Below are 24525 nucleotides of genomic sequence, written 5' to 3' on the forward strand. Positions count from 1 at the left end.
ATTTGTGGTCAAAGGGCTAAAACTGACAAGCCTCTGGAGGTAAAGAAAATTGAGTTGAAGAATTTCTGACTGATTTAGGGTTTGTTTACATGTGCTTCAAAATGTGGCTTCAGACAAGCCGTTTTAAAGATTTCTGAATGCCAATCTGTCACATACCTGACCGGAGGCTGGAATACAGAGGGCTCCCCTTACGGCTAAGTGCAGTGCACCCCTGGAGGTGGTAACAGGAGGTGCAGTGCCCATAGAAGCACAGGTTGCCAAGGGTGTTGCTGCTTGGTCATGCTTGATGAGACGGAACTCGTGGGTGGTCCAGATGCAGGAGGAGTTTCTCCAGAGGACACGTGGATCCCGGAGGATGAGTAGCCAGTAGCCAGGGTCAATACGGAACAGCAGACAAGAGCAAGGTCAGGATCAAGCTGGGGTCATACACAGAGCAGCAGACAGGAGCAAGGTCAGGATCAAGCCGGGGTCATACACAGAGCAGCAGACAGGAGCAAGGTCAGGATCAAGCCGGGGTCATACACAGAGCAGCAGACAGGAGCAAGGTCAGAATCAAGCCAGGGTCATACACAGAGCAGCAGACAGGAGCAAGGTCAGGATCAAGCCGAGGTCATATACAGAGCAGCAGACAGGATCAAGGTCAGGATCAAGCCGGGGTCATACACAGAGCAGCAGACAGTAGCAAGGTCAGGATCAAGCCGGGTAGAGAGCCAGGAAGAGAGCCAAAGCATGGTCAGGGTCAAGCCGGGTCGGTAACAGATAATCAGCAGTAAACACAGGAACACGGGGCTGACGATAATCCAGCAATTTTTGAGCAGAGTTGCAGTCCTTATAAAGGCCACTGAGCATCAGTAATTATCATGCCCTGGGTGTGCCGGTGTGCTTTGGTGCACAGGAATGCACGATTACGAGCTGCCCGCATATGCGCATGCACACATTTTTTGCGTGAGTTGGCATGGCCATATTGAGCATTGGCACATTTGCCGGGGGTTCCTCGTCTTTTCTCCTGACACAGTCAAAGCCCCTGTCACTAAATAAAATGGTTAGCTTACAGTACTGTTTACACATTTTGTTTGCTTTGCTTCGCTTCAAAAACTATACCCCATGTTGCTTTATGGGTGTTTCAAAGCGTCTTCAGAGCCTCCATAGAAGTCTATGAGAAAGCTCGCTTACAGCACCTGCAGCTTATGAGAGGCTTTTATTCAGTTTCGGCTTCACTTTGTTTCGGAGGTATTGCAGGTATCAGATATCAACACACACACAGGGCATCTGGCAAGCTTCATTAAAGCTTCAAAAAAGCATCATCCAAACACCACTGAAGCTTTAAAAACACATAAAAAAACATTATTAAGTGGTAGGCGCTTTAATGTGTGTTGAAGTCGAAGTAAGTGTAAACAAGCTCTAAAGAAGCCTGGCAGATGCTGTGTGTGTGTGTGTTGATATCTCATACCTGCAATACCTTCGAAACAAATTCACGCTAAAGCTGAATAAAAGCCTTTCAAAAGCTGCAGGTGCTGTAAGTGAGCTTTGTCATAGACTTCTATGGCAGTTATGAAGATGCTTTGAAGCACCACTAAAGCGACATGGGGTATAATTTACGAAGCAAGGCAAAGAAAACACAACCTGTAAACAGGACTGTAAGCAAACCATTTTATTTAGTAACAGGGGCTTTGATTGGCATTCAGAGTGCTTTAACCACTTCCCGTCCGGCCCATGTATATAGAAGGCTGGACGGGAGCAGTGCAGCAGAGAGTTGCCATTCATAAACGGCGCCCGCCATTTTGGACTGTGCGAGCTCCCCGATCGCTGTATGGGACCTCTGTGTGAGGTCCTGATCGTGTGATCACTGATTGGCCAATCAGTGATCACATGAATAGTAGTACGCAAGATGTCACTTCTGACATCATTGCTCACTATGTGTGAAATCTGTGAATGATCACAGAGGTCACATGGTACAAGGCTATTCACAACAGCCTTGTACCATGTGACAAGCTGTGACCAATCACAGCTCACACAGTATTTCTCAATGGCTGCAAGAATGCAGCCAGAGAGAAGGATAAATTATTGCTTTTACAGCCTTTATGGGTGTAAAGCAATCAGTGTAAAAAAACAAAAAATCTTCATCACCCCCCACAAGTAGTACAGTGTCACTATGGTGACACTGTATTGCTAGGTTGACAGTATGTTAAAAAAAACATTAATAATAATATAAAAAAAAATTAAAATGTAAAAATTTTTTTTAAAAAATTATAATTTTTGGTTATAAACTAATTTGGGTTTTTTTTTACTAAAAAAGATAACTGAATACATTTTGGCCAAGATTTATGAAGAAAGATTATTTATTTGCAAAATTTTATAAGAAAAACTATTTTTTTTTCAAATTTGTGAACTTTTTCATTTATATAGAAAAAAAAATAAAAATTCCAGTGGTGAATAAATACCACCAAAATAAAGTTTTATCTGTCTCAAAAACATGCTAAAAAATTCATATGGGTACAGTATTGTATGACCGCGCAATTATCATTCAAAGTGTGATAGCGCTGAAAGCTGAAAATTGGCCTGGTCAGGAAGGGGGTAAAAGTGTCCAGACATGAAGTGGTTAAAGAAGCATGTCCAATGCCTAGTTTTGAAGCTAGTGTAAACGAGCCCACAGGGCATTTGCCAAGCATCATTAAAGCTTCAAAAAAACCATCATTGAAGCATTGTTGAAGCATCACCGAAGCATCATCGAAGCATCAAAAACACATAAAAAAAGCATGTTGAAGCGGTATGCGGTTTAATGTGTGTTGAAGTTGAAGCAAGTGTAAGCCCTTGTTATTTCACAGATCTAGAGATTCATGAGATTGGAGTTTTAGGTTGTGGACCGAATATGTTGAATCGGATGGTAAGGTCCAAACAATAAGTATAAGTAATAACAGCTAGTTTATAACAGTAGTCATGGAAGCAAACAACAGAGGAGGTCTGACCTGAGTCAGGAGTCAAAAAATTTGGATCTTCTGTTTTGACACGCATACATACTATATTTCTATCACAGGCAGGTTTATTGCCTTTAATTTACCATTTTCTTAAACATACAAAGAAAAAGATTACACTCAGATTCTGAAATGTCATCACAGAAAGTTGATCATTATCAGTCTAACTTTGTTTCTTTGATTAATCCTTTGCACCTTCCTGCCATGCTAGGTAAATCCCTGTGGTTGCTGGTTTCCTAATCTCCTGAAAGTTCCTTTATTTGAGCCTGTAAAAATCCGAGCCAGCTTGTTCAGTGGTTGCAGCCCACTTTGGACTGTGAGAAGGATGATACACCACACAGCATACTGTAACAAGTGCTTGAAATACCAACCAGAAGAGCAGGAAAAAGCCCCATAAATCTGGTTGCAAAGGGGTATATAAACATTAAATGTAAACTGAATATACTTTCGACTATACAATGAACCATTACAGCATTAACAGGTCACATGAGTTATACTTGATGCCTTGCAACAAGTCTTGGAATAGCACAAGCCAGGGGCGGACTGACCATTCGAACACTCGGACACTGCCCGAGGGCCCGGGGTCAGTAAGGGGCCCCATGAAATGCCCCTGGTACCTTTTATAGGCTTTTTTGTGTGTGCTTTGAGTGTGGTCCCCATGATCCCCTATTGCCCGGGGGCCACATGAGTTGTCAGTCCACCCCTGGCACAAGCTCTGACTGAGTGAAACAATCTCTGTATATTGGATGATAGTTTGTCACCAAAAATGACAATTCTGGCAAATGGTGCCGCATGAGACAGATGTAGCAACTTGTACTAGGAACACGAAAGAAAGAATGTAACTCTTTTTCCTAATAGGTTGCCTAGAATTCAAGGATATTTATTGCGTATTTAGACTTTACTGACATAAAGAGAGTGGAGGGCAGCACAGTGCAGGCACTCCTTTCCTTTTGGTCTATTTTACGCCATTTACCTCTGATGGTGGCAATAGAATAGGCTCCACTTCTCGCATAGTTATAGCCTCTGGAGATGCCAGGTGATCACTCTCTAATAAGGAAAGAACAAAAACAAAACACTAGTTAAGACATCTGCAGAGTTTCTTCCCATGGGAACCTCATGTGAGCTCTGACAAGGGTACCTGCTCCTCTGGAAGTTCCAAAAGGAATCTCTGAGTAGACAGAATCTACCTACTATAAACACTATGTTAGACCAAAAAAGCCTAAAAGATCAAAAGATTGCACTCAAACTTTGAAAACCCATAGCAGTATGTTGCTCATTATCAGTCTAATTTTGTTTCTTGCACCTTCTTGCCCTGCTAAGTAAATCTCTTTGGTTGCTGGTCTCCTATTCACCTGACTGTTCACATAGTTATTGCTCCTGGAGGTGCCAGGTGATTACTCTCTAATAAGGAAAGGACAAAAACAAATTACTAGTTAAGACGTCTACAGAGTTTCTTCCCATGGGAACCTCATCTGAACTCTGACAAGGGAACCTGCTCCATTTTGAGTTGCAAATGGAATGTCCTGCAACCATCAGATTAGACCAGGGAGGCAGTGTGTTATGTAGAGGTATGATACTTATAGTTAGAGCTGCCTCTATTGCTTGGTCACCACAATCCTAAAATGAAGGGCTTATACCACCTGACACCTTTGTCACGCAAAAATAACAGAAAACCCCTTTAAGATATATGTAAATCACGTTGCTCTGTTCTGTATGCATGATTTTATGACAACCCTGCTGTAAAGATACACACTGGCAAATAATATAATTCTTTTGGTGTGAGAATAATTGAACCAATTGAATTAGGAATCATCGTTAAAGGGTATGCAAAGCCTAACAATGGTCTTCCTCTATTTTGTCCCTTTTGGTCTGATAAATATATGCTTTGCTCTATCTGTTTTATAAGTGCAAAGAATTGCCTGCTGATCTTGCCAGAAATGTTGCCAGATGATAATATTCTGAGTTCTATGTCTGTGGTGCAGTTACTTTCTTTTTAGTTACTGTATCTCTAAGGAAGACACATGTCTGCCCATCTATGTTATGGAGAAAAGGAGAGGAGGAGGTTTCTGCAGTCCTGATGTTGTTGTCCTGCCACAGTAGAATGAGTGAATGTTGTCACCCTACAACAGGAAGTGTGCTACTGGCAGAAACCACCAGGTGAAAATAAAGGAAAGTAGTTTGAAAAAAAAGATAACAAATGTAGCCACCAATCTTAAGGATTGAAAATCTGCAATGTTTAAAATGTTTTAGATGCACTTTAAAATGTGGATGTACAATATCTTTCAAGATGAATTGTAGATATGGAGATTTTAAACATAGCTGTATAATAATAATAATAAACATAGTTATATTGGTCCAGCTTAGACCAATGTAACTATGTACTGTATATACCATATCTGGCCAATGCCCCAAGAAGCTGGAAATCACTTACGTAGACACCAGTCCACTGATCTCCATTTGATCTGGGTTTCATGCAGACCTGCTGCTTTCTGAACACAGGAAGTTGGCCGCTCAGTTTGGGCACCATGCAGAGAATGCTTTGTGTTTTCTGAATGAATGCAAAACATTCTTTGATTGGATGAGGTGGAGAATGTGGCATCACTGCCTCGCCTCTCCACCTCCTGTGCTGAGCTGTGCATCTCTTGTGTTCAGTAGTAGTGGAAGTGCAAGTGTGTACTGACTGAAAACAGATTGCTTTGTGCATGTATACTAATTATATAAGTCTTCTAAACAGACTGCTTTGTGCATATATACCAGGGGCGGACTGACCATTTGGAAACTCGGGCACTGCCCGAGGGCCCGGGGTCAGTAGGGGGCCCCATGAGATGCCCCTGGTACCTTTTTCATAGGCTTTTTTGAGTTTGGGCAAGGACACAAGGGCCCCGTGATCCCCTATTGCCAGGGGGCCCCATGAGTTGACAGTCCACCCCTGATGTATACTAATTATATAAGTCTTCAAAACAGATTGCTTTGTGCATGGCTATTTAATGACCAATAAATCATTTCCTGGTCCTATCCTATATCCTTGATTCTGAATGCATGCTCTGCGGTTGAGTACAGTAGTCTATAGCATTCCTATTTTTCACTTACTCTTGTATTCAGTAAAATAAATTGTAAAGTATAAACCTTTTTTGCCAAGGTCCCACAGGAAAAACACATTGGGTTTGAATGTGTATCTAAAGCTAAAACGTTTTATTATTTTTTGTTTAATTTGAGTAAAGGAACTTTTAGAGCTCATGGGTTTTTTTTTTTTTTACTGCATTTGGCTTGCTGGAAAGATTTCTGTCAATTCTTGTCCCAGAAACAAACAAAGTAATATGAAAATCTCCATTTCGATATCTGTCAATGAAACATACTTCCACATTGGACGTTTTCCCTTCTATTTCTGTTGTGGCAACTTCAGTGTGGTTTTTGAATTTAAATATACATACTTTAATTTGTGAAGAGATTTCTTCTAATTATCTTTTATTTTTTTAATTAATTCTCTCAGATTTCAAAAGGGACACAATAAAGTCTATTCTAATTAGTTTAATGCACAGCAATAAAATGCAGAGGTGTCAGCATGCAAGTCATGGAACCCTGTATTTGACATACAAATCACACTTGTGAAATATCAGATGCCTGGTATTTAGTGAAGGCCTTATATGCTTCCTGCATGCCATCCTAGCATCCTCTCTCACCTTCTTTGCGGCTTGTTCTGCGGTGTCTTGGTGGGGTTCTTTCATATCTGACAAGTTCAGGACCAGACGTTTCCAAAAGCGTGCAGATCTATTTTAAACAAATTAGCGTTATGTAGCTATGTATGGAATCATTTTTGACAGTTTTGGTTTCTTCACTACACAGAACAATTTCCTTTGTATGTACATTTCAGAGAAGTGCGCTGAATGTATTTGTGTAGATTACATAAAGCTTTCATGTCAAGCTGACATTTCCATGGAATAATTGAAAGTGGCGTTGTGAGACAGGCACCATTTTACCTGTGGGATCATATATGGATCTGGTAGTTCTGGGGGAATGTCCATCATCCCAAAAAAAGGATCAGGAGCATCTTCCAGCATCTGCATGAGCACCAGACTGTCAGGGAGTAGCAACTGCCTGAAAAAAATATTTGGATATTTCAGCTGACAAATGCAAATATACAAAAGTTATGAAAATCTGTGGAGCCAGTTGATTGTACAGTGTGACTGCTGATGCTTACTAAAACAGGCAGCATTACTATTATGATCGGGGCAGACTGACAACTCATGGGGCCCCCTGGCAATAGGGGATCATGGGGCCCCTGTGTCCTTGCCCAAACTCAAAAAAGCCTATGCAAAAGGTACCAGGGGCATCTCATGGGGCCCACTACTGACCCTGGGCCCCCAGGCAGTGCCCGAGTTTCCAAATGGTCAGTCCACCCCTGATTACGATCAGCCTTTAATATCCCACAACTTGTGCTAACAAGTGCTCAAGAGAGCTGCTTGTATCTTACTCGGAAGCTTTGCAAATGCCTTGTGAACACTGCTGTACACACTGCTTTTCCACAAACTGAAGCTTGTATGTACAACACTTAAAGTTTTTTAAAGGAAACTTGTCATGAGAGAAATATGTTTGTTTTGATTGCTGACTTTTGCTGAAAATGTAGGCTGCCTGGCTGCCATGGTAATACTTTGGCTTCAATAATTTCAATTATGAAAATATAATTCTAACTTCTCTTCAACTTTCATTTGCTGCATGCTTCCTCCAGGTCTGTGACTCAGAAGCATTGAAGGCAGTTAGCATTTTCAGAAAGAGGTCAGCGCTAGCAGCCCCTATTTACTAACATACTTAAAAAGTTTAAAGCGATATGTAAACGTTTTTAATGCTCAGCAAACAATCTGAAAATGAATTTTGTACTCACTACAAAATACTTTTCTTGGTGTCCGTTGAGGGACTCAACTAGACTGTAACCTTCTGGTTATACTGTCGCCTACAGAATTGGACACTGGCAAACAAAATAATTGTAGGCCAGTACAGGATAACCCTTCCTTCCTCAGTTTGTATCAAGCAGTACCAAAAGCATGATCATAAATACAAAGAGTGGGATCTGTGTTCCTCAATGGACTACAAAAAGGGATTTTACAGTTTTCTGATTGTCCGCTCTGCGTTAATACAACAACAACAAAAAAAGCTATTTTCTCAATTGTCCATTAAGGGACAGGAAGACTAACTTTCAGGACTTCAAAAGACAGCTCAAAGAGCTACCTGCAGGCCCCTATGCCTGAAGCTGTTATCTAATAAAACCAGAACATCCACCTTGTGGAACTTAGAAAATGTTTGAGCCAGGTAGCAATCTAGGAAACAGTAGGCTAATAAAGAAAAACCCAAGAGGCACTCACAGATCTAGTGGGGTATGCCTGGACAGGAAAGGATGGAACCTGATCTTTGAGACCATAAGCTTGAATATTGGTTTGTCTGAGCCACCAAGAAATGGTGGGATGAAAAGCTGGTGCACTTCTACTGGGAACATTGGGAATGACAAAGAAAGTGTCAGTCTTTCTGAAGAAAGCTGTGGCTGAGAGACAGAGAGACTCTCACAGCCTTATCTATATTCAGGCAATGGGGGGGAAATCTCCATATGATGAACTGAAGCAGGACAGAAGGATGGAAGATGTCCCAGTTTTTGTGAAAGGCCACAAATAAGTTAGCTAGGAAGGAGGTTCTGAGCCTTGACACCACCTTGTTCATGTCTAAGACCAGAAAGGGTTCTTTACAGGATAAGGTCTCCAGCCCAAGGGGATGGCTACAAGAAACACCTCCTTATGGGTAAGAAGGAAAAGAGAATAGTTATGGATTCAAAGGTTGGTTTCTGAAGTGCTAAATGAATCATAGTCACAGGGAAACAAATTGGTAAAGCCTGATGGGAGACACCCTGAACAAATCTTAATCAAGAAATGAAAAGCCAGTGGTGTCTGGAACAAGAGAGCAAGTACAGACCTGACCCTTACAATTGCTAAGGGACAAATTCTGGTCCAGACACTGTAGAAATTAGAGGATTTTTCCCACTGAGAATCTCCTAGGCAGAGGTCTCCAAACTTTCTAAACAAAGGGCCAGTTTACTGTCCTTCAGGGGGGCTGGATTGTGGCCAATGGGGATAATAAATATTCTGGATTCAGTGGGAATAAACAATGCCTCAGACTTTGTGGTAAGTGGGAGCAAAGAAATTACATAGTGGCTTTGGTCAGTTGAAGGAATAGTGCCCCATCATTGATATCATGTTGGAGGAATAGTACACAATCGTTAGTGTCAGTGGCAGGAATTATGCCCCAATCTTGGTGTCAGTGAGAATAATAGTTCCCAAAGAGCCATATAAAGGCTAGCAAAGGGCAACACGCGGCCTGCGGACCGCAGTTTGGAGACCACTGTCCTAGGGTAAAAGCTTCACATTTCACACCGAGTAAAGTATGCCTTCTATATACGGTGATAGACCTTGCAAGAGGTAGACTTCCTAGCTTCTAGCATTATGGGAATGACCAATTGAGAGGTACTCCTGTCTCTCAGATCCTGGGTTTCAACAGCCAGGAACCGTGAAGCAGGGTGGTAAATCAGTGATTGAGACAGAATATCTTGACGATCTAGAAGAAACCATGGAGTGCCTGCCAGGATTCATATCAGCTCAAAGTACCACATCTGCTCTCCTTCTTGATCATGCAAAGCAGACAAGTAAGGAGTTTTAGGGGGGGAAAGGCGTATATCAGGGTGCATGGATCCCACAGAGCCACAACAGCATCCACTGATAGGATCCCTGTACCTGGAAACAAACTTGTCTAATTTGTTTATTGACCTGGAGGCCAGAAGGTCTACATCCAGGATCCCACATCTGCACAGGTGGAGTGCTGCTGATGGCTGAGGAAGTCTGTGTGCAAACCGTCCATGCCTGGGATGTAAACAGCAAAAAATCCTGGAACGTAAAGTTCTGCTTAGGACATGATACTCTCTACCTTTCTTACCATGGTGAGACTTCTTCCCTGATAGTTGATGTATGCACTGTGGTGTTGTTTGACTGAATATAGGTTGGACAACCCTCCAGCTGGATGGTCCAGCAGGGACAGACAAATCATTTTTCAAAGCTCCAGGATCTTGATCAGGAGATGAGATTCATTTGATATCCAAGTCCCCTGCACTGACAGAGTGCCCAGGACTCCTCCTCAGCACAACAGACTGGCATTTATAGTGAGGATGTTCCAAAATTTGTGCAGGACTTCCCCGAATCCAGAGCTAGATTCCTGAGCCACCAAGCTAGAGACAACCTAGTCTCTTGTGCCAGAACAATTGGTCCCTCCAGGTACTGGACCAACTTGCCTCATGACAACAGAGTACAAACTGGGCAAATAGGACCTCCTCAAATTAGGCTTTCACCAGCTCCAGGACTCTCATAGAAAGCTAAGTGTTGGACAGTGCCGGAACTAAAAAGTATAAGTCTGAGAGCAGAAGTTTGGAGTTTTCGCTGCGAAAGAAAAACTTTGGCTTGGGCTGTGATTAGGACTCTCTAAATAACCCCACACTGCGAACAGCAAAAGTGTGTTGCAACAGGCTGATGCTCTATCTTCAAAGTGAGGTGTACTGCATTAATAAGAGCCAAAATGGTCTCTTTCAGTTTGGGAATGATGTCAGAAGACTGCGACTCTTCAGTAGTAGCTGTGACAAGGACTAGGGAGACCTAAAAACAAAAGTTCAAAAGTTGGTGGCATGGAGGCCACTAAGGCATAGGCAGACCAGGTATAGAATCTGTGGGCAAAAGTGTTGGTGTCTGCTTATGGCCTTTGCATTTAGAGTTATCAAAGTGTTTGATTTCAGCCATAAAGTCATGCAAGACTTGTGAAAACATCCAGCAGAGGAAGTGGCCTAGTCCAATGAAGCTTGAAGAGATACTGAAGATGACACAGACCTAGCAGCAGAGAGCACACAAATTGAAGACTGGAGATATTGGCTGCATAAGTAGGCATGCTGTAAGCAGCACCAGAGCTGCTAGTGGAGTGTTAGCTAGGGGTACCTGGAACAGCAGGACTGTCCCGTTTCTAGAGTTAGAAATATTGCAAGGGGTATAGAGCAATGATATGAGACAAGACAGCAGGTTCTCACAACACCCAACTACTGGTAGCAAATGAAGGGTGGGATGGCTAGATGTGACCAAGTCACTGTACATGGGCAACAAGATTGGACTGCAGAGTTGTATGTGGCTCTTGGAAATGTGGGAGCAATATTGGGGAAGTGCTTCCTCAATGTTGAATGGCAGAAAAGAGAACACAGAGCACATGAACACAGTGACATTCCACCCAGTGGTAGTCCACCCAAATGTCCTCCTTAAGGCTAGGTTCACACTCGAGTAGGTTGCGGTTGAGCTGTTTCTGCATTGCATTTTGTGTTTTTGCCCCATTTTTGATGTGTTTGCGGGGGGGGGGGGTGTTCCATTATTTTTAACTTTTCTTGTTGTTAGGCAGATTTAAAACTCATCAAAAATGTAGCAAAAATGCAATACATGCTTTTCTGCAGCGTTTCCAAAAATGCAACTTCTTGCGTTCAAAAAAGTCCCTGACCCTTTCCAAAAAACGCACCGGGTGAAAATTCAGAGGTGTAAACATGTCCCATAGGAAAGCATGTTAAATGGACTGTACTGTGTTTCTGCAAAATGCAAAACGCTGCAAAAAACACTTAGGTGTGAACCATAGGGTTAGGTGTCATCATATCTGAAAGTTATAGTCTGATCGTGTCTTTCAATGAATGAAAAATAAATATTTTTTTGCCAACCTATTATATGTGATGACTGTAAACTGAGTAAATCTCAATAGTGGGAACGTATGGGGTAAATGCTTTGGATTACTCCCCTTTGCTTATCATAATTGGTCTATATTAATAAATCATCCTAACTGTACTAAGTTGGGGGACGTACTGATGGCTGAGATAGTACAAGTAATTAATAACCCCTATATTAAAGTGAAACTGCAGTCTACTTCGGGTTTAATCAAGTATGTATATAAGGGGGTGGGGGGATCAGGGGGGTCTGAAACCCCTCCGTGAGCAGTTACTATCTGGTATAGGGAGAGACTGTAAAAAACCAGCGCGCTTTGTTCCCATCCGTAATTGTACAGGAAAAAGCTCCTAAGAGCACTGGCAGTCTGTTAATCTGCTGCTGTTTCTTCCTCCTCCTCCCTTCAAGCTGCTCAGTGGAACACCTCTCATCCACCTGCAGTAAATCCTGACATACTAATGTGTGGGATGGCTGGAGCTAGGGGGATCTGGGTTGGGCTGCACCCACCCAGGCAACTCCCCCCCCCCACCAATGATATTGTGCCCCAGCAGGGTTGCCAATCATCCATCAAGAGGAAGCTGTTTATAAACTTTGGGGTGGGCTGGTTGCAGCTGTGATGTCTGAGTGTCTATGACTCTTATGTAAGAGGGCACTCTGCTGCTTTCTAATGTAAGGGGGAACTCCATGGTTTCTGATGTAAGGGGCACTCTGTTGGTTTCTGGTGTAAGGGGCACTCTGTTGGTTTCTGGTGTAAGGGGCACTCCTTGGATTCTGATGTAAGGGAGCACTCCGCTGGTTTCTGATGTAAGGGGTACTCTGTTGGTTTCTGATGTAAGGGGCACTCTATTGGTTTCTGGTGTAAGGGGGCACTCTGTTGGTTTCTGGTGTAACGGGCACTCTGTTGGTTTCTGGTGTAAGGGGGCACTCTGTTGGTTTCTGGTGTAAGGGGGCACTTTGTTGGTTTCTGATGTAAGGGGCACTCTGTTGGTTTCTGATGTAAGGGAGCACTCCGCTGGTTTCTGGTGTAAGGGGGCACTCTGTTGGTTTCTGATGTAAGGGAGCACTCCGCTGGTTTCTGGTGTAAGGGGGCACTCTGTTGGTTTCTGATGTAAGGGGCACTCTGTTGGTTTCTGGTGTTAGGGGGGCACTCTGTTGGTTTCTGGTGTAAGGGGGCACTCTGTTAGTTTCTGATGTAAGGGAGCACTCCGCTGGTTTCTGGTGTAAGGGGGCACTCTGTTGGTTTCTGATGTAAGGGAGCACTCCGCTGGTTTCTGGTGTAAGGGGGCACTCTGTTGGTTTCTGATGTAAGGGGCACTCTGTTGGTTTCTGGTGTAAGGGGGCACTCTGTTGGTTTCTGGTGTAAGGGGGCACTCTGTTGGTTTCTAGTGTAAAGGGGCACTCTGTTGGTTTCTGATGTAAGGGAGCACTCCGCTGGTTTCTGGTGTAAGGGGGCACTCTGTTGGTTTCTGATGTAAGGGAGCACTCCGCTGGTTTCTGATGTAAGGGGCACTCTGTTGGTTTCTGGTGTTAGGGGGGCACTCTGTTGGTTTCTGGTGTAAGGGGGCACTCTGTTGGTTTCTGGTGTAAAGGGGCACTCTGTTGGTTTCTGGTGTAAAGGGGCACTCTGTTGGTTTCTGATGTAAGGGAGCACTCCGCTGGTTTCTGATGTCAGGGGCACTCTGCCGCGAGCTGAACTCCAGAAAAAAATATTATCTACGGCCCTGGTTATAGTGGATAAGGCATAGAAGCTTCACTGGATTTTTACTGCTGCTGTATCCCCAGTGGGGATTTCTCCCTATGTCCAGTGTCAGAGACACAGTGAGAAGAATCTCACCTTTGACAGATGTCAACATGTGTCCTTTTAGATCTCCCTTAACTTCTTGCCCAGGTGATAGTAACAATGGAAGAGCCAGCATGTTAAAATAAACAAAATGCATAACAAAAAGACTTAAAACCACCCTGTGAGGAAAAAAAAAATATGGATCAAAGGTATAGCACATTGACTAAACGGTTAGCACTTCCACCTGGCAGCACTAGGGTCGTCGGTTTGAATCGCAACCGTGGCACCCCCTGCCTGGAGTTTGCATGTTCTCCCTGTGGCTGCGTGGGTTTCCTCCCACACTCCAAAGACATGCTGGTAGGTTAATTGACCCTAGTATATGAATGTGAGTTAGGGCCCTTAGATTGTACACTGCTTGAGGATTAGGGACTGATGCAAATGTACTATATATATATATATATATATATATATAGCGCTGCATAAATTGACAGTGCTAGAAAAATACCAGCAATAAATACATATTGAATAGAAGAGCTTTTATATTCACCATTTTGATGGTCCATGTTTCCATTTCTTCGCTGCAGCCTCTGTAAGACTTGTTGCCTTTCAATACATTTAGATGTGTCAGATACCTGTGTCCCTTGTGAAGTTCTGTGGATCCATCCCCTATCCCTTCATCACTCGGCAGAGATATAGGGATCAGATTATGGAATCACAGCACATTGCAGGGGTCGTGTTTTACAGAGAGCGCAGTGTTAGAATAGAGGGATGGTGGTCGACAAGGGCTACTGAACAGGTGAGTATAAAAGCTTGTCTATTGCAGGACACTTTGATCCAATTTTCCTTTTCTTTTATACATTTGACAGGGTAGCTTTGTTTAATTGTTTTCCTTTAAGTAACCTGAAGTATAATTAGTTGTTTTGAGTTACTGCACTTAGGGCACCAATTTGCTTTCTGCCTTGTTAAGTCTAAAAGTGTATTGGGCTAGGTTTCTTGTGGGAACCTTCTTGGTCTATGAATTATACCTCCGCTATATCTACAAATAAGTGAACAAATATATTTGTCTTTCTGTGTTATTATTCACAATAAACATTTGCCTAGTCTCCAGACTGCACAGGTCAATATATAAAGCAAATAAGGAAAAGTCCACCTTCTTGCAATGATGGATTGAAACCTGTTTGTCCAGCTAGACTGACAAGGCTGTATATTCTTGTTTTATTATCGTAAATAGATGTGACAAGATGGAACTTCAAAACCAGTGCAGACAGGAAAATATGCACAGTGAGAGATACGTACTGATCCGATTGCAGCAAATCAATTTTCAGCTGTTTCTCAGTTTTGTACAGGCGTTCCAGTGTAACCTTCATTTCCTCTGAAAGATTGGGAGATGTTAGAGCAGGGATAAAAGCAGAGAGAGAACTGGAATATTTGTATACTATAATACTTCAGGGTACTGAGGGAGTTCTGATCACTCAGGAAAAGTCAAATATTAAGCCAACCGCTTGCACCTTTTAGAGAGTAAAGAACAGTGGGCTCCATTCACAGAAGCAGATCACGTGTGATATTTAGATGTCTGGACACATTTTGCTTACATATGTCATGCGATCCTGAAACTGTTAATTCACTATACCGTTTTGCAGTATTTGCCACAAAACATTCAGTAAATACTGCATGAAAATATATTAACCTCAATTCACAGAAGAAAATAAATAATTAAATGCATGCGATAATTAAGTAGTGGTCCAGGCATGCGGTATTTAGGAAATGTAAAAATATAATAGGCAATTTTGAGTAGTTTCTGCTTTTTTGGATCGGTTCGCTCAACAGTTTACTTGAAGAATAACTAAAAAAATGTTTTGTTAAACTTTTGGATAGAGTGGAGGTGGATTAGAACACCTGTCAGGTTTTTATTGTTAGGGAGATTCACCCTCTCTATTTGTCTTATTTACCATTATCGTTGAAAATTAAAGTAAAAGAAAATCCCCAATTTAGTTTTTTTTCCCCAGAAAGGTAATAGAGGGCACATTTTTCAATAGGGACACAGATGGCAAAAAAAAACTGACAGGGGTTATAAACCTCCCTTACTCTATCCAAAATGGAAAAAAAATGTTTTGCTTTAACCACTTCCAGTCCAGACACTTTCACCCCCTTCCTGTCCAGGCCAATTTTCAGCTTTCAGTGCTATTACACTTTGAATGACAATTGCGCAGTCATGCAACACTGTACCCATATGAATTTTTTAGCATTTTTTGAGACAGATAAAGCTTTATTTTGGTGGTATTTATTCACCACTGGGATTTTTAATTTTTTTGCTATATAAATGAAAAAGTCCAAAAATTTTGAAAAAAGTTTTTCTTATAAAATTTTGCAAATAAATCATATTTCATCATAAATATTGGCCAAATGTATTCAGTTATCTTTTTAGTAAAAGAAAAAAAATAACCCAAATTAGTTTATAACCAAAAATTATAATTTAAAAAAAAAAATGTTTACATTTTTATTTTATTTTTGTACATTATTATTTGTTTGTTTTTTTACATACTGTCACCCTAGCAGTACAGTGTCACCATGGTGACACTGTCCTACTTGTGGGGAGTGATGACGTTTTTTTTTTTTACACTGATTGCTTTTACACCCATAAAGGATGTAAAAGCAATCAGTTCTCCTTCTCTTTGGCTGCATTCTTGCAGCCATTGAGAAATGCTGTGTGAGCTGTGATTGGTCACAGCTTGTCACATGGTACAAGGTTGTTGTGAATAGCCTTGTACCATGTGACCTCTGTGATCATTCACAGATTTCACACGTAGTAAGCAATGATGTCAGAAGTGCTTACTACTCTGCATGTGATCAGTGATTGGCCAATCAGTGATCACATGATCGGGACCTCGCATAGAGGTCCCATCTGACGATCGGTGTTCCACTGTGTCCGGAGGACACAGCGGGCACCGGATCGCAGTGCTGCGCGCTCCCAGGGAGTGCGCACAGCTTGAAAATGCGGGTGCCATTTAGGAACGGCAACCCACCCCTGGAGTGCCACCGTCCTGCCGTTTATAAACAGCGGCCAGACGGGAAGTGGTTAACCACTACCATACCGGGCAATTTTACACCTTCCTGCCCAGGCCAATTTTCAGGTTTCAGCGCTCTCACACTTTGAATGACAATTGCGCAGTCATACAACATTGTACCCAAACTAAAATTTTAGCATTTTGTTCACACAACTAGAGCTTTCTTTTGGTGGTATTTAATCACCACTGGGGTTTTTATTTTTTGCTAAATTAACAAAAAAAAACAGAAAATGTTTTAAAAAAATTTCTTTGTTTCTGTTATAAAAGTTTGCAAATAAATAATTGTTCTTCATAAATTTAGGCCAAGATGTATTCTAATACATGTCTTTGGTGAAAATAACCCAAATCAGTGTTTATTATTTAGTCTGTAGGAAAGTTATAGAGTTCACAAACTATGGGATATATCTGACAATTGATCAATCCTGAAGTACTGATGGACAATCTAATTTCTTGAGGCCCAAAAATGTCAGAACAGTACAGATATCCCCCAAATGACCCCTTTTTGCAAAGTAGACAGTCCGACATATATCAAGAGACATGGCAAGTTTTTTGAAGTTGTAATTTTTTTGTCATAATTTTTCGGAAAATGAAATATTTTCACAATTGTTTTTACGCACTGTCACCAGTACAGTATAGTGTCAGCATATAACTGGTGTAGTGGTGATCAGGGACACTGACTGGTGACAGTACTGAAAAAAAAAAATTATAATTTTTTTTTTTTTTTTTTTTTATTAAACGTTTTTCTCTTTTTTAAGATTTATTTTCATTATACACTATTACCAAAGTAGTATAATATTAACATAGTAACATTGTACTATGGAGAAGTGATCAGTGTTTTTTTTTTTTTTACACAATTTGATTGCTTATAGCAAAGAATTTCTTTGCTATAAGCAATCATTTAACTGAATGATCATTGATTCATTCAGCTTTTTTTGTTGTGATTAGCTGTGATTGGCCACGGCTAATCATATGACACAGATGGGCTGTGACTGGCCCATCCTGTGCATGTGATCACTGTGACCATTCACAGCTATACACACTTGTATACAATGAATGGCATGATAGGAAGCCATCCATTGTATACAACTGTCATGTGACCTGCTGTGATTGGTCACAGCAGGTCACATGGTACTGGCAATGGGGCTGGTACACAGATCTGTCATCGACCGTGTCCAAGGTACACAGCCGGTGACAGATCTCGCCACAGCGCAGCCCTGCGGGCATGTGCAATGCGTGGTCCAGGAAGGACGTCATATGATGCCCTCCCAGAGGGACGAGAGGTTTGCTCGGCCGTCATATTACTATAGGCGGTAGTTAAGGCAAATAGACTGTTCAATTTGCAAGTTGCTCCAGAGCTTAGTACATAAGGTTTATAGCTTTTTTTGTGAAGCATGTACATCATTTGCTGCAACAAACCACCCAATCACTCCAGACATAATACAATGTGCATGCATATCACAATGCTCTAATCCCTTGTTAGAACATATATGTCATATACAGTATGTAGTGGGGATACATAACCTTTTCACAATTATTTTTAGAAATATCTTCCCACTGACAAGTTGCCAACAGACACTATTGATCTTTTTAGCTATCTATAAGGGAGGAATTCTTCCCAATGACCACAAATGCGAGGAGCATTCTTCCCACTGATCATCACATTAATGTATCATGAGTTGTAGATATAGTCATTTTTAGCAGGGGTTTCCTGAGATTGGAAAAATATTTCAAGGGTTCCTCTGTGCTGAAAAGGTTGAGAGAGGCTGCTTGAAAGTGTAACTAAAAACAAAACTTTCTTTTTTTGTTTTGGATAGCGTAAGTGATGGTTCACATTACATACAGTCCAGTGCGTTTTTTTGCATCCAAAACACACAGAAAGTAGGTTAGGTGGTTGTCAATGGCATGGTTCACAGCAGTGCTTGCAGTTCCGATGCGTTCTGATACCAGAAAAAAAAGTAGAACATGCTGCATTTTTACTGCACAGAACTGTTCTGGAACTCAGTAAAATGCATCAAAAACACACCAGGACATGATACAATACACACTAGACCCCAAAAAAAGGGGGAAGCATCTGGAACACTTATAAAATGCACCAGAACCCGTCAAAACCACGCCTGCAGAAATGTATCCAGACTGCGTTTCTATAGTGTGAACCAGCCTTAATGGAGGGTTGGAACCCCTGTCAGTTTTTTTGTTGTCCCACTGGGGAGATTTACCTTCATGATAATGGTAAACAGGACAAATAGAGAGGGTGAATCTCTCTAATGGGGGCACAGACTGCAATAAAAACCTAATAGCTGTTCTAATGCTTCTCCACCTTACCCAAAACCTTTAGTTTTACAAAATATCTTTATAAATGGCAAATATTGAAAGAAAATAGTATTAAAAAAAAATCACACACACACATATATATATATATATATATATATATATATATATATATATATATATATACACACACCTTTCTTCCACCAATAAAAAACACAAGGTTGTAAAAGAAGGGTGGTTATGTTTTGATACTATTTTCAGTCAATTTTTGACATTTATAGATATTTTGTATTTACTTAATGTAATTTAGTTGTTTTTGATACACCACGTGTGTCCTGTGAAAGCAGCTTCCTTTTGACTAGTACTGTAGTCACCTCTTTTCTTTTGTATTAATACATATGCTGCAGGGATTGCACTGATTTAGTGAGTTGGAATATTTCTTTGGTTTAAACCATTTTACCTCTTTATTAGCAATAAAAACTGACAGGGGTTCTAATTCTTCTCCAATGTATCCATCCCACTGGATATCGCATGAGATAAAATACTGCATGGTTTCATGAGATAAATACCACATATTTCCATGAAATACCGTATACCTTATTTTAGTAGCTTTTTTTATGATTTGCAAAAAACTTTTTGAAAATGCTATGAGGTATTTTACTGGACGTTTTTAATAGGAAAATACCGCTTTGTGAATGGAGCCCATTGTCCGTGGCAAAGCCTGTGGGGCAGTGCTGCAGCAGCTTGCTTAACTGCTGTGTCCGGAATTAGCAACAAGATCTTCGTGAACATCTTACTAAGTGTAACATGCAGAGGCGCAGCTTGTGAAGTTTGTGGGCCCCGATGCAAAAGTTGACCTGGGGCCCCCCCAGTGGGGCCCCCCACTACCTTCCACCATGCACCAAGATATGATAGCTGTATGGTGGCTGTCTCTCTCTTCTCTCTTTCCTGCTGCCATCTGTATGTGCACACAAGCTGGGGGCAGGCAGGCCACACTCAGCTGTCAGGTGAAAGCTGTAGGTTTGTATGTAAAAGAGGAAACTCAGCAGGCCCTCTAACTTCCAGATCCACATACAAGCCCACCACTTTCACCCAGCAGCTCAGTGTAGTCTGCCAGCCCCCACCTTGTGTGCACATTAAGGGCTGAGTAGGGGCGGGAGGGGGGTACTGTACTGGGCTGGGTGGGGGGCTGATCAGAGAGTATGCCACTGCAGATATTACACCTTTTTTTTTTTCCTTAAAAATACCCTTCTTTTATGTGTTATTAACCTCTTCGTGCTGGCCTCATGCAAATGTGCGGCCTCCGGGTGTCTGGGACTTGACGCCGAGGGGCCGCACATTTGCGTGCAATTAAGAAAAACATATGTGCTGAGAATGCATGCCCTGTGCACTCCCAGCACACATGTCCAGTACTCACGGAAAGGTCCCGATCTCCTCTTTCGATCGGGACCTTTCCCGATCATGTGACTGCTGTGACAGCGAATCACGGCGGTCACATGACCCTAAAACCCTGCCCCACCTTCCAGCTTCTGAAACCAGGAGGCGCCAGCACCAAGGGGTTAAACAGCACCCAGTTACCTCTCTCGTGGCCAGGCTGCTGTGATATGGAGGTGCAGGGTATTAAGGAAAAGTAACACCCCCTTCCTGATAATGACACATACCCTCCTGCATCCTCTTGGTATTGACAGATGACCCCTTCTTCAAGAGCCCCCCACTTCAGCTAAACATAGATTACTCCCTCCTCCTGTAAAGACAGATGACTTCCCCTCCTACTAATGACACATGTCTCCCCACCAGGTAATGACATATGACCCCCACCAGGTAATGACAGATGATCCTTCCCCCCCAACCATCAAGTAATGACAGATAACCCTTCCCCCCTCCCCCCCACCAGGTAATGACAGATACCCCCTCCCACATCAGGTAATGATGGATATGAATATTCTTTAAATAAACGACTTTAACAATTTGATTATTTAAGCAATATATAGAATCTGTATGTACAGAAAACCATATAAAGCTAAAGGGATAAAAAGTGAACCAGGCGATTTGGAATATTCCTGATGACTCCTTATTATTCTCCGCTATATGTCTACCAGCTACAATCTACCATATAGACATCAAAATATTTGTGCGGTGTAGTTTGCCTTTGAATTCATCTTTTTCTGACTGTCTTCATGGTTTAAGGCTGGGTTTGATCCGTGACTTTACATTATGTTAACTCCTAATTGCTCTTACTGGAAATGCTTGTACACGCGAGGCTCCATGTTTATTAAAATTTGTTCTAGGAGGAACTCCAGCCTGTAGCTGTTGACTTGTAATAAACAGGAACTCATGAGCCTAGGGATCCAGTGCTGTCATCTCGCGTGCCAGTTCTTTGCTAGTGTTCGGGTCCCCAGCACCACCATCTTGAGTGTGACAAGCCAGCTGTGACTTCCTACTGGCTCGCAGTTGGCTCCCCACTGTGCATGTGTGAGTCTCGCTGCGCTCTGTGAATGGACCCACAGCCTCCTGAGACCTGTGATGTGTTCCAGGAGGTTGTAAGTGGGGGCAAACTTCTGGTCAGATCACCTAGGCCACAGGTGTCCAACTTGCGGCCCTCCAGCTGTTTCCAAACTACAAGTCCCATGAGGCATTGCAAGATTCACAGTTACAAGCATGACTCCCAAAGGTAGAGGCATGATGGGACTTGTAGTTTTGGAACAGCTGGAGGACCACCAGTTTGACACCCCTGACCTAAGCAATCCGAGAGGAAGTTGGACTGGTTACCTGTCAAAACTACCCGCTCCCTGAAAAAAAACCTTCCAAATATTGTAGAGGGAGGGTGGGGGTGGAAAAGTGGAATTTCCCTTTTAAGTTGTGCTTTAGCCCGGGTTCACACTTCTGTGGTACGGCATATGACATGCGATTCGCACAGGAACCACACTGCATTCCTGTGCAAATCACATGTGCATTCTGTGCAGTGCGATTTGAGCCATACATTTTGTTTGGCTCAAATCGCACCGTATCTGCACCAAAAAAGGTGCAGGACCTTTTATTTTGTCTGCATTAGAGTCCGATCGCATGGGTATTCACACCCATGCAATCTGATTCTGCACATCGCATCGTGTTTTGCGAACCGATTTCAGGGTGCTGTCAACTTAACATACACACCCACAGCGATTCACATGAACAGGGTGCAATTCTGACGCTGTGCAGAATTCGCACTGAAACTGGTGCGAATTCTGCACCACATCAGTGTGAACCAGGGCTTAAGCAGTTTTCATGTACACATTTATAAAAATCAAGGTGAGTTAACCTTGTTATATGTAACAACCGACAGTACCTTATACAGACTTTGAAATAAAAACAAAGGAAAGAGCTGTGATGATATGCAAAGTGTAGCACCCATAGCAACAAGTCAGAAATCAGCTAAATGATGTAACAGATAAATCATTTTTTTTTTGCTATGGATTACTGCATTCTTCACATCACTGAAGGTCTTTTGTGCACCAATAAAAAATAAAACTTCCACGTTTTCACCTTAGTGGCTGAAAAGAAAAACATGAATCATGACTTACGTGAATAATACCTCCTTCTACAAACAGCTAATTCTTCCAATATTTGTTATGTACACATTGCAATGCACATTTACCTATAAGCAGGTCACATTGGCGGTGGTAGACACAGACTACTCCATAGCTGAGTTGTGCCGACAGATACAGTGACAGCCGAGGGATGGGACAGCCATGGTATGGTGGAGGGACCTGCTGCAGAATGTACTGCATAATCTTCCGGCTGAAAGTACAGAGAGCATAACATTACATGAAGCCAAAAAAAACACACACAAATATGTCCTTGTGTAAGATATTTTACCCAAGATTGTTTATGTATAAAAAAAATATATATTTTATTATCACAAAAAAAAGTCACCCACAACAGCATTTCTAATATATGATGTCATGCTACTACACCATTGTGTGATTAAGGATTTTCTTGAACCATAGTTAATCATGGTGGCCCCCCTTCTGACTTCTTTTGTAACTATTGGGTTTGGATTTCTAATGGTCCTGTTTATATACGCAGCTTCCACACTTCCGGATAAAGGAGGTCAGAAGAACTGAAAATGTCCTAAATTCACCCTGGTCCCATCACCATAATCAGTTTGTGATATCTGAATGACTCATCTCCTAAATATATAAAGCGCTGATCTTTGTGGCACTAAGTACATAACGTTGAAACCTGAATTGTTGAACATTCAATATTTACTGTGATTGGCACGTCAAGCTTTATTTATCTATCATAACTTTCCTTTTTTTAGAACAAAGTTTCTGAATATGTGCAATTGCTTGCAATAGTATTTATATTAAAACTGACAGGGATGCATACAGTAGTCGGCTTTTATTTATTTATGTCAAAACTTTATTTGAAAAGGGCAAAAACTGTTGCTGCATATGTCTAAAAAGTGTTACCTCGCGTTTTCTGTTAAAAAAAAATGTGTTAGCTGAAGTAGAGTTTTATTTAGTTAGTCAAATACATCTAATTTTTCTAGTCCATCTAAGACTACCCCCACCCCACATTAATCATGCTGCTATCCAAAGGTGTCTTTGCTGCTCCTTCATGCAGAGTGTAGACACCCTGAAATAGAAAGTGCGTTTCACCAGGTGATAAAAAACAGAAAAAAAAAGAAAAGAAATGCAGTCAACACAGATTGGTAAGTTGCAATATATTACATTGTTTTGGGGTTTAATACCACTTCAATATTCTTTTTGTCAGCATTAATAGGGATGTGATGGGTTGACTCAATGTGCCAGCTCAAACTTATATACAGCGGGTAAAAGAAGTATTGAACACATCACCATTTTTCTCAGTAAATATATTTATAAAGATGCTATTGACATGATATTTCACCACGTCGGTAACAACGCATGCAATCCATACATATAAAGAAACCAAAACAAACAAGTTCAGAAATTAAGTTATGTGTAATAAAGTGGAATAACACAGGGAAAAAGTATTGAACACATGAAGAAAGGGAGGTGCAAAAAGGCATGGAAAGCCAAGACACCAGCTGAAATCTATCAGTAATTAGAAAGCAATCCTGCCCCTTGTCAGTGCAAATTAATATCAGCTGGTTCAGTCTCAACTGATGGCCTATAAAGAGGCCAAGGTGTCACATAAGAAAAATCTCATGATGGGTAAATGCAAAGAGCTCACTCAATTATTATTATTATACAGGATTTATATAGCGCCAACAGTTTGCTCAGCGCTTTACAATATAACGGGAGACAATACAGCAACAATACAGTTCAATACAAGAGAGATAGGAGGGCCCTGCTCCTTGGAGCTTACAATCTAGAATACCTTCGCAACCTTATTGTTGCAAAACATACTGATGGCATTGGTTAGAGAAGGATTTCTAAACTTCTGAATGTTCCAGTATGCACTGTTGGGGCCATAACCCAGACATAGAAAGAACATCATTTCACCATAAACCAGCCACGGCCAGGTGCTGCTCACAAAATTTCTGACCAAGGAGTGAAAAGAATTATCAGAAGAGTTGTCCAAGAGCCAAGGACCACTTGTGGAGAACTTCAAAAAGACCTGGAATTAGCAGGTACTATTTTTTCAAAGAAAACAATATGTAATGTATTCAACCGTGGTGTGTTCCTCAACACAGTGGAGCAGTAATT

At 41.6% G+C, this 24525-nt stretch overlaps 1 protein-coding gene across 1 annotated transcript in view; it reads right to left on the bottom strand.

Moving 5' to 3' along the window:
* REC8 (REC8 meiotic recombination protein) overlaps window positions 1-24525 on the bottom strand; it is a 73118-nt gene that overhangs the window by 44497 nt on the left and 4096 nt on the right. The window contains exons 3-7 of the mRNA XM_089677135.1: window positions 22488-22630; window positions 14817-14892; window positions 6950-7067; window positions 6653-6740; window positions 3946-4019 (exon numbers count right to left, since the gene is read on the bottom strand). Coding sequence (XP_089533261.1) covers window positions 3946-4019; window positions 6653-6740; window positions 6950-7067; window positions 14817-14892; window positions 22488-22630 — 499 coding nt within the window. The remainder of the gene's footprint in view (window positions 1-3945; window positions 4020-6652; window positions 6741-6949; window positions 7068-14816; window positions 14893-22487; window positions 22631-24525) is intronic.

Source organism: Staurois parvus, unplaced genomic scaffold, assembly GCF_062004578.1.
Source record: "Staurois parvus isolate SC_StPar_1 unplaced genomic scaffold, SC_StPar_1.0 ptg000178l, whole genome shotgun sequence".
In the NCBI taxonomy this organism is placed as follows: domain Eukaryota; kingdom Metazoa; phylum Chordata; class Amphibia; order Anura; family Ranidae; genus Staurois; species Staurois parvus.